Source organism: Vespula pensylvanica, chromosome 5 (genome assembly GCF_014466175.1).
Source record: "Vespula pensylvanica isolate Volc-1 chromosome 5, ASM1446617v1, whole genome shotgun sequence".
Taxonomy (NCBI): Eukaryota; Metazoa; Arthropoda; class Insecta; order Hymenoptera; family Vespidae; genus Vespula; species Vespula pensylvanica.
In genome coordinates this window covers 6,579,572-6,589,699 of record NC_057689.1, presented here as the reverse complement: position 1 = coordinate 6,589,699, position 10,128 = coordinate 6,579,572, and the positions used below count along the sequence as shown (strand labels likewise).

Here is a 10,128-nt window from a genome sequence, read left to right as displayed (position 1 = left end):
AAGTATTTTATTTTAACAGTCGCACAGACTGTATTTATAAAAAAAAAAAAGTAGATTTTCGCGAAATAAATTCAGTGACCGTTCGTTAATAAATAACTACCGCGAATTAGAATCAGTGCATCATTCAAGAGGATCTCAACCAACTTCGATGTCGACCTACCTCATTTTCAACCAGCTACATATCATCCACCCTCAATTTCGACCTAAATCGCGGTCGAATGTTTTGGAGTCACCGCAGAACTTCTTAAGTAGTAAGTTAATTTTTACGATCCTTTCGATCATTCAGTTATATCGAGGACGAAAAGTCCGAATCGGCTCGAGTGATTGGTTATAATTATTAAGTAAAAAAGCATTGAGTGACCACGAGTAAATTTCGTGAATGGTTTCTTATTTTTTTATTTATTTGTTAGATCAGGTTAGGGCTTTCTTGTTTCATACCCGTTTATAATTATTTCTACTTTATACAAAAATTATTGTAATACACTAACTTGATTGAAGAATCTTATATTTTTACTCGTAAGCTTTGTTCATTTTGATTTCTTTATTCAAAAATATGTTTTATTTGTCTATCTTTAATTTTTTACAATCTATGATACAGCAAAATGAAAACAAAATAAAATCATAAATTTAGTTATAAAATATCAGATCATTATTTTCATATATTAGTATGAAACTTTTTAAGTTTTCTATCATACTTTATCATTCTGTAGAAAACCAGAACCATATGTGCGGTCCCAATCAACATAGACTGCTAAATCTAATTGAGAAACACTAGGACGTACATTTTGTAGAGCTTCTTTAAAATCATCAAGTGTTACTGATCTAATTTCTTCAGTTTGTATATTTTCTAGTTGACTAAATGGAATACTTCTGATAGGTCCCATACTAGCTTCCTTACATAAATTAGTCATATCAGCACCTGAATAACCTTCTGCTTGTTGAGCAATATCCATAATTTCTTGCTCTGTGATATTATTTGGTACGGATGTTAACAAATTATTTACAATTTGTCTTCGTGCTTCCAATTCTGGCAAAGGAATGTAAAGTCTTTTAACAAGACGACGACGTGCTGCTTCATCTAATTCTTGCGGTCTATTTGTTGCACCTACTATTAAAATGCGATCATCTTCAGAAGTTGCTGCACCATCCAATTGTACTAAAAATTCAGTTTTAAGTCTTCTTGAACTCTCATGCTCTGTTTCTGATCTTTGACTAAGCAAAGAATCTATTTCATCTATAAAAACAACTGAAGGTTGATGTACTCTAGCCACAGCAAATAATGCTCTAACCATCTTTTCTCCTTCACCTATCCACTTTGAAGTCAAAGAGCTTGCTGATATAGAAAAAAATGTTGATTTACTTTGTACTGCAATGCATCTTCCAATCAATGTTTTTCCTGTACCAGGTGGTCCAAATAATAAAATTCCTTTTGGTGGCCTACGTAAGCCGGTAAAAATATCAGGTCTCAACATAGGAAATACAATTACTTCTTTAATAATTTTCTTAGCATATTCAAGTCCTGCAATATCGTCCCAAGAAACTGATGTTCTTAAATCCATGATTTCATTTTTTACTAACTCTATCATTTTTGGATCAATATTTTTCAACCTCTCATCTTCTATTTCTGCCGAATTACTTTCATTTTCTGTTGTATTGCCTTGGCAATGAATTACTTTTTCTTTCTCGCGTTTGAAAGGACATACAAATTTAGAATTAATAGAAGATTTACCACCTAATGTTTTCTTCTGTACTGGCCTATTCCTTAAACTTTGTTGAGCACTTAGTTCATCTCTAGCAGTTTTAAATGAATAACCTGTATTTTCTAAGTTCTGAAATTCTTCTTTATTACACTAAAAAAAAAAGTTTATAATTTTATTAATTGTAAATACACTATATTTTAGTACATAATAAATTTATAACGTACTTCTAAACGACTGTTTTTGTCATTATAATATCGTGCAGATGATGAAGCAACATTTATTTCATTTTTCTGGAAATTCTTATTTATAAGAGAAATTTTATCATTATTTGTCTGAGTTGTTTCGTACATTGGCCGTGTTTGTACATTACACTTCCTCTTTCTTATATCCTGTGTCTTCCACATATCAACAATATCTTTGATATAACTATCATTAATCATTCTTTCTTTGCATGATAAAGTATTCTTATCTTGACATGGCAAACATTTTACGAAATCAACTGCTGTTTTTACATCGTTTAATCCTGATTTCCATTGTAATGGATCATTATCACTTTCAGCAATTTTCACTTCAACTAAATTCCAATAATATCCGCTCTTTTCTATCTGTTGTTGATATTCTTCTAGGCCTTTTTCGAACAAACATGTTGCTACATCCTCAAAGCCTCTGTAATTCGATAAAGGTTCAACTAATGTGACAAATTAAGGAATGAGAAAATAAAGAGAACTCTTGAAAAAAATAAACTCACGATCTTTTTGCCGTTAAATATTTCACAGCAAGACAACGTCGTTCAATATCCAGAACCTTATGTTGATCTTGATTAAGTTTTGAAAATTTTAATTCTTGATAAGATGCCAAAAAATTATTATATTCTTTGGCAATGTCTTTTGTATTACAAAAAGACATGATTTTGTAATAGTAAATATTGTTTAAATTGCTTCCTGCTTCTTAGATTTTACTTGTAAATCAAATTCAAGAAATGAACGAATGATTATATCACGTGATCTTAACCCCTACTTCGACTACTGTTGAGACTTGTAGTGGTGAAACATAGAAACTAATTTTATTTTTGTCATAAAACGTGATTCTCAAGCATTTTCGAAAAAAAGATTAAAAATTGCATGTCTCAACTAAACATTCCATAGCACGAAACACACGTCTAATATAAAATAAATTTAAATGAATATTTTGAAACATTCATATTCTGAAGTTGAGGTTATTATCTGTTTATGACTTTAACAAAAACAAACTTTTTACTAACTTTGTTAAATTTCTATGATGCAAATCGTTTAATTTTATTAAGGCATTCTTCTAAGATTTTCTTCTATTAAGACTGTTCATTACCTTTGTTTTTATAATACTTTATTACGGAAAAAAGAATAAAAACTCATAATCCCATTACTGATTTTCGTACGCACGAAATGTTGATGCACACATAGAGAAAAAAGATTATGAACAGTCTTAAAGACTTTGTCATAGTTTTATTAAATCATAAATTTTAAGTGTTTTCAGATCATCGATCATAAAGGTCCTCATCATATGTTCAACACATGGATTTAAATTTTTCTACAAGTGGACAAAGGAGCTTAAATAAATCTTCTAGTATATTTATTAGTTAAGAGGGTTATAAACTTTTACAACTTTTTTGTTAATAAATAACAAGTACTTACACGATAAAAAATTGTTTTTGACATTAATATTTTATTACAAAATATTACCGAGATATAAAAAATATAATATATATAATAAAAAATACATCGATACATTTATTTCAAGTATCCATGTTCATTAATAAACCTTTGTTACTTAAATTGATTATAAACTCATCATCTGATTCATCCATAGTTAGATTTTCTAAATTAGGTGTTTCTTCATAAGATACATTATTTTCAATAAGATTATTGGATCTTTTGGAATATTTTGAATGCTTGCATGTAAATATTGCACCTAAATTTATAATTGAATATGCATTACACTTTAAGAATTTTTCAGTAGTCTCCCTTAAAGTCTCATATGCTGATATTACTTCTCGCGAATAGTTGCTTAATAGAGCTAATAATTGAAAAATATTAAATAAATGATACTCTTCACATTACAAAAATTAAATAAATTATGAATAATACTTACATTTATATTGAGGTTGATTTATGTCAAAAATATGATGATAAAAACAAATTTGATTATACAGTTGCATATCTGAATACTAAATCAAATAAATGCTTTTTAGTATCTATATTATCCTTTTAAAATCAGTAATGAAAAAAATAAATGGTGTACTTACTACTTTATGCATAAATGCATCCATACACTTAGGACATTTAGGATACTTTGCATTAAAAGTTAGTGGTAATTTTCTAGTTCTGTATGAACAAAGAGGATTTTCACATTCTAACCAATCTTCATAGTAAGTATCTATTAGAGATCTCAAAGCAAGCTGTAATTCATTTTGTATAGCCTTAAGATATTTCCATGGAGGCATTGTACATTCTGGATTAGGACACATACCTAATGATAGACAATCACCTTCAGGCTGTGAATATAATAATTATATTAGAACTTAATTTTTTAGTAAGTCAACTTTTTTTTTTTACTTACAATCAGGGATGTAACACCATTTAGTATGATTTCAGTTTTACATTTTTCATTTTTACAATTGAATTTTAAAGGAAAGCAATACTTAAATCTGTCTTCATTTATCAAAATTGGTGCATTAAGATTGTTTTGTTCATTAACTGTTGCTTTCGATTTATAAACGTTTTCTAAACCTATTTATAATAAAAAAAAATATATATATATTATTCTAAAAGATCTTTTTTCATTACAAGTACCTAAATTCCTGGCTAATAAAACATCGTCTATTCCTTCTATTGGTTCACAAATCCTTAATACAACTGGAAGTATTTGATTCATCAAATAATAATTAATGTCGATTTTTAAATTATCCTTTTTCTTAAATTCATCAATATGATAAGCTCTTTCTGTAGCGGACTTATCTGTTCCATCCTAAAATGAAATATTACAACATTAAGTATAAATCTTTAATTATATGCAAATAATTATAAACAAATAAATCTGAATAAAAACCTCGCATATAATATAGGATATAGTATCACCAACTTTCCACATCCTACCACCTTCCTTATTTAATCTCAACGCAACTGAAACATGTGCTTGTTTTTTATCAGAATATTCATGAGGATTTTTGGAAAGTTGTTTAGTAACAATTAATGAAGACAAAGGTACTTGATTTTCTCTGACACTTTGTGAAACAGTTTGTAAAATACTGAATATTTCTTCCACTCGTGTGTCATTCGATTGCTCGGAAAATAGTTGACTTAAAATTCTCCTAGAAAGTTATATTTACTTTATTAATTCTATAATTACTAAAACAACAAATAGAAAATATTCATTTTATATACAAACTTTCCAGTTTCACAAGCTAATTGACACCAATCTCTTCTTACAATATCCAAACCTTTATGTTCTTGATTTAATTGTATCTTTCCATTTAGTAATTTAGTCATAGTAACAGCAGCATATTTCTTTTTTTGTAAAAGTAATAAATATCGAAATACACCGTCAATATCCAATTCTACTTTTTTATACAACTTGTTTACCTCTTGTTTAATCTGTTTCATAGATATTCATAATTAAATAGGAAATATAAAATACATGTTACAAAAATATAAATTAAGCTAAGATGAAAAGTTGGTTGTACCTTTTTTCCAATAGAAAAAACCTCATCATAATCAAGAATATTAGTTTTTATCATTATAGAGTCAGTATCTCCATAAATAACATCATAATTTAATTTTTCTACCATACGTTTTGTATCTTGCAGTATTTCTCTACCCTTTGCTGCAAATAAATAATTATCTTGTATTTTTTATATAATAATAGTAAACTTTGTTTTTTTTTTTTTGTGAAACCTACATGTTATTAAAGCAGCTAATCCTTTAGCATAAAATCTGCAATGGGTTGCACCTAAACATCCATACATCGAATTTGCTGTTAGTTTCAAAGCCATTTGTCGTATATTATATTGTGCTTTTAACTCTGATGAAATATTTGATGCTTTCATTAATTTTTTAATCTCAACTCTACTTTCCACGAGTTTACGTATTTCTGTAGGTATGACACCTGGTTCTAAACTCGAATCTGGTATTTCCAAATCCTACGTATATAATTTATATTAAATGAAACTATATATATGTACATACACATATTATACATATACATATTAATTATTTTATATAAATTTACAAACTTATAATTTTTACCTCATAATCAGCATATGCTGCACCTGGTACTGTGGTAAAACATAAATTGTACTCTTGTATTATGCTAGGGTATAAAGAATTGAAATCCATTAATAAAATTAATGTATCATAAAATCCTTTTTGTGCAGTTAAAACTAAACCGCCTGCATAAGCTGCCTTTTTCCTCCGAGGATTATCTACAATAAAAAAATATAAAGAAATAAAACATATGCATAAATACATCTATGCTCTATTTATTTATTAGTTTATTATCATCGCATAACTTACCACCCTCAGTATCTTTTTTTATTTTTCCTTGCAGTTTATCTGGTGTTATATAATTTTTTAAATGAAAAGCATGTAATAAAAGATATTCATTTCTTTCTGCTCGGCCAGCTGATAATGTTCTTGATAAAATATTACCTGCATAAATCGCAAAATATAAATATTACATGTTATAATTAATACTTAAAATCAAAGTTTATATACCAGCTATAGAGGTAATTTGCAATGCAAGTGGTAATATTTCCAATTCAAGTGTTATGGACAAAATATATGATGCTTCCATCAAAGTACGTTTTATAAGATTTTCCATTTTTTCTATTGTATTATAAAATAAAGGACTTTCTCCAGGTTTTAATTCTTTGTACTCATTTTCATTTTGTTTTAAAACCTAAACAGAACAATATGATTTGTATACACTTTATTGTTCATTTAATTTAATTTTAAATAATTTAATAAATAATCTAAGAAATATAAATCACTTACTGCCATGCAAAGAGATTGTAAATCATAACTCCTAACTTTTAAATTTAATTCTTTTGCTGAAATTTGTATATCACAAAGAGGACGACCACCCATTGCTTGACCTATATTAATTTTTCCCTAAAAAAGATTTTTTTTTATTATTTATTATTTTTATTTTATTAACTAATTTGTATTATAATTTTTTTTTTTAATGCAAATAATAATTATACTCACTTTAATAATAGGATGTACACTACGTTTTAATTTTCCAATTCTACTCCAATTTGATACTTTAAGATTAAAAATCCTATGTAACAAAACATCAAATTGAAATCCACAATCATAACCGATGAATAAATCTGGATCTACATTCGCTATTATCTTAAGCAATTCTTCAAGTAAATCATGTTCATTTTCACATCTTATTATTGTAGTATATTTGATTTTTGACAGTACTCCTTGTGCTTGTCTTGGCCATGGGATATCTCGTGGCTTAGTTACAACTATTTAAAAAGATTAAAAAGATTACATTAACTATGATTAAATGTATTTAAATAACATAGTAATCATACAACTTACTGCAAAAACTTTGTTCAAATAAATGTGGTGCTTTTGGCCGTTCCTTGTCAATATTATATTTACGATGAAGAAGAATTCCAACCATTACAACTTCATTTTGTTGTGATTTTGCATGTGCAGATACACGTACGTTTAACGTTGCTATTATCATTGGAGGTATTGCTAAATTTTGAGATTCTGAACTAACAGAAATATTTTCCATTTTCATGCACGTTATCTGTTTATTAAATACTTATAAGATTAAATTAATAAAAAAAATCATTGCTAAAGAAATAATTCGTACTGAAACATACATTCAATTTACACCAACTTGTTTGCACTCCTGTAGGAATTGCACATTTGACATCTAACCAGCAAGGGCCCTTAATATTTCTTTCTATAAGTAAAAGTTCTAAACTTTTTACTGTAGTTCCAAAAACTTTTTCTATAGCAGGACCTGAATACCCTGAATCTATAAGTGGATAATTTGTAGAATATCTAACTTCTAAGTAATCAGAAAATTTAGGTGTATCTTCTTGCTCGAACGCATAATATTTAGAAACTTGACTAGATCTGAATTCTTTGATCCCAGCTTTATTAGCAAATTCATTGAACTCCTTATATACATCATGTATGCTAGTTTGTCTCGGTTCTGAATCAGAAGAATTTTTTATCTAAAATTTATAAAAATTTATCTAAAATTATCAAAAATTTATTTTTTAATTCTGTAATAATTGTTATTTATAATTAAAATGCTTCCTATTTTTAATATTTCTTAAAACAAGTAAAAAAATATTTACTTACATATTCTCTAGGTAATAGATAAATTCTTCTTGGAATATTTTTTATTGTAAGACAGCAAGAACAGTATGTTTTAGTAGATGGAACATAAGCTTTTCCAAACAAGTATACGATGCCTGGCTGCTTAAAAGAATCTTCATATGCATCCCACCAGTAAAAACGAAAAATTTGTTCACCAGCTGAATTTTTTATAAATGGTATAGATACATCTGCATTCTCTGCAGAAACTTCAACATTTGTAGTTTGCATTCCAAAATCATCATTCCATATTTCATTAAATATTTCAGAATTTTCCTCTAGTATATCAGACTCATTGCAGAGTGTTAGAGATTTAGTCTTTGTATGATTCTCAGGTTTTGAAATTGTGGGCACTGATCCTTTCAAATGTTCATTTTCATTTAAACTTGAATTCTCAAAATCTACTTCGGACAACTACATCAGAATTAATAATCTAAATTAAGATAAATACTTGTATACATTTGTTTGTGTAGAAAATTAAAACTCACATCACCAACATATTCACTGATGTCTAGACTTCCATCTTCAATTATTTGACTAGCTGGTACTTCTTTCACACTACTGCATTTATCTATGGATAATGACTGGGACTCATCGCTGATATCATTAATAATTTCTTGACTTGTACTTTGGGGATGTGCATTATTATTTGATGTCTTATTAATACTTATTGATTCTTTCTTAGAATCTATTTTTTTTAATGTACCAAACATTGGTTCATCATTATCACTATCATTAGATATGTCCATACTTAAACATATATCATTGTTACTTGTTACTTCTTTTTTATTTTCCACATCCTGATTGCTCCTAATATTAAAGACACATATAATACTTTATATATATTTACAATATAAAATTATATAGAATAATATATTAAATTATTTTTAGTATTGTTTATATTATAAAATAAATTACTTACGTATTATTTATACAATATGTTTTACAAAATGTAGCTCTACCATTTTTTGAACCAGATACTTTTTTGGTATCTTCTTTTTTAAGTTCACTCATTAAGTCTCCTAAAATATCATCTTCGACAGAATTACTAACTTTTTTATTAGAAGGCATTAGCATAATCATATCTTGAATACTCTTTTTAGTTTTAGTAATATTCTTTTTCTTCTTTCTAGGTCCTGAATTATCATGCTTCATTGCATGCTGAATACTAGTTTCATCTAAGTCATCATCAAAGATTTCTCTACCATCTTCTATATATCCATTTTCACCTATTATTAGAATATAACAATGTAATTTTATCTCTGTACTTATATCATATATTAAAAGATTAATTACCATCATCAACAATCCAATCATCATTTTGACGTTTTAGAACAGTTTTACTATATTCCTGCTCATCGACCTCCTCATAAACATTTTCTAATTCGTCAATCTCATATTTGTGCTTACTACCCTTTAATTGTTTCAATTTTTGTAATGCTAATAGACATGCACTTTTTCCAGATTTTTGCCTTCTCGTTCTACCAGAAGGGGATTCTAATTACAAAATATAAAATAATGAAAACAGAAGTGTACATTATTGCCATTGTTTTAAATCCATTATAGCCTCAACAAAGAGTTTATATATGATCGATAAATATATACGTGATGATTTACCTTGTGCTTCGCTCATTATTCCTTTGTTAATATTTTACTTGAATAAACAATTATTACAATTATAAAGAACTATCTCAGATATTTTAAAATATAAATGGAACACAACAAGCAGACAATAAATAGGCATTCAACAAACCTACAACATGTTGGCGGGAAATCCGTCATATACTATTTTCAATTATTTTAATTCTCTTGAATCATGAACAAGTGTCTCGTAATAGATAAGCATATAACGTAAGAATAAAGAAAAAAATATAGCATCAGTGCCCTCTCACAATGTTTATATAAAATTCTATGTTATCGATAATTCGTTTTTATTACTAAACTAATCAGAATTTAAATTAAATATATATTATTAATTGTGACTTGAAGATTCCTGCATCTATGTAAAGATATCAGTGGAATATCAAAAAATATCATCAGACTTT

The 10,128-nt window shown here is 27.3% G+C and overlaps 2 protein-coding genes across 4 annotated transcripts; both read right to left on the bottom strand.

Moving 5' to 3' along the window:
• Positions 1–390: 390 nt before the first annotated feature.
• Positions 391–2,618, bottom strand: LOC122629301 (fidgetin-like protein 1). Its single transcript, XM_043812585.1, has 3 exons — positions 2,449–2,618; positions 1,925–2,366; positions 391–1,850 (listed from the first exon to the last, which is right to left on the bottom strand). The coding sequence occupies exons 1-3, from the start codon at positions 2,604–2,606 to the stop codon at positions 690–692; spliced, it is 1,761 nt and encodes a 586-aa protein (XP_043668520.1). The 5' UTR covers positions 2,607–2,618; the 3' UTR covers positions 391–689.
• Positions 2,619–3,462: 844 nt separating this feature from the next.
• On the bottom strand, positions 3,463–9,902 carry LOC122629300 (DNA polymerase alpha catalytic subunit). 3 transcript variants are annotated; one of them, XM_043812583.1, is made up of 21 exons: positions 9,701–9,901; positions 9,380–9,580; positions 9,006–9,312; positions 8,572–8,893; positions 8,069–8,497; positions 7,579–7,938; positions 7,286–7,502; positions 6,941–7,209; positions 6,728–6,844; positions 6,449–6,632; positions 6,248–6,382; positions 5,981–6,156; positions 5,634–5,874; positions 5,419–5,558; positions 5,124–5,329; positions 4,785–5,046; positions 4,529–4,703; positions 4,296–4,465; positions 3,982–4,230; positions 3,828–3,903; positions 3,463–3,752 (listed from the first exon to the last, which is right to left on the bottom strand). In XM_043812583.1, exons 1-21 carry the CDS (start codon positions 9,714–9,716, stop codon positions 3,472–3,474), a joined length of 4,533 nt encoding a protein of 1,510 aa, XP_043668518.1. In that variant the 5' UTR covers positions 9,717–9,901; the 3' UTR covers positions 3,463–3,471. The 3 variants fall into 3 exon arrangements, 2 of the variants coding, with proteins under 2 accessions (XP_043668518.1, XP_043668519.1); XM_043812584.1 differs by having other exon boundaries at positions 6,251–6,382; XR_006327241.1 differs by lacking the exon at positions 3,463–3,752 and having other exon boundaries at positions 3,982–4,134; positions 4,206–4,230; positions 9,701–9,902.
• Between the last annotated feature and the right edge of the window lie 226 nt (positions 9,903–10,128).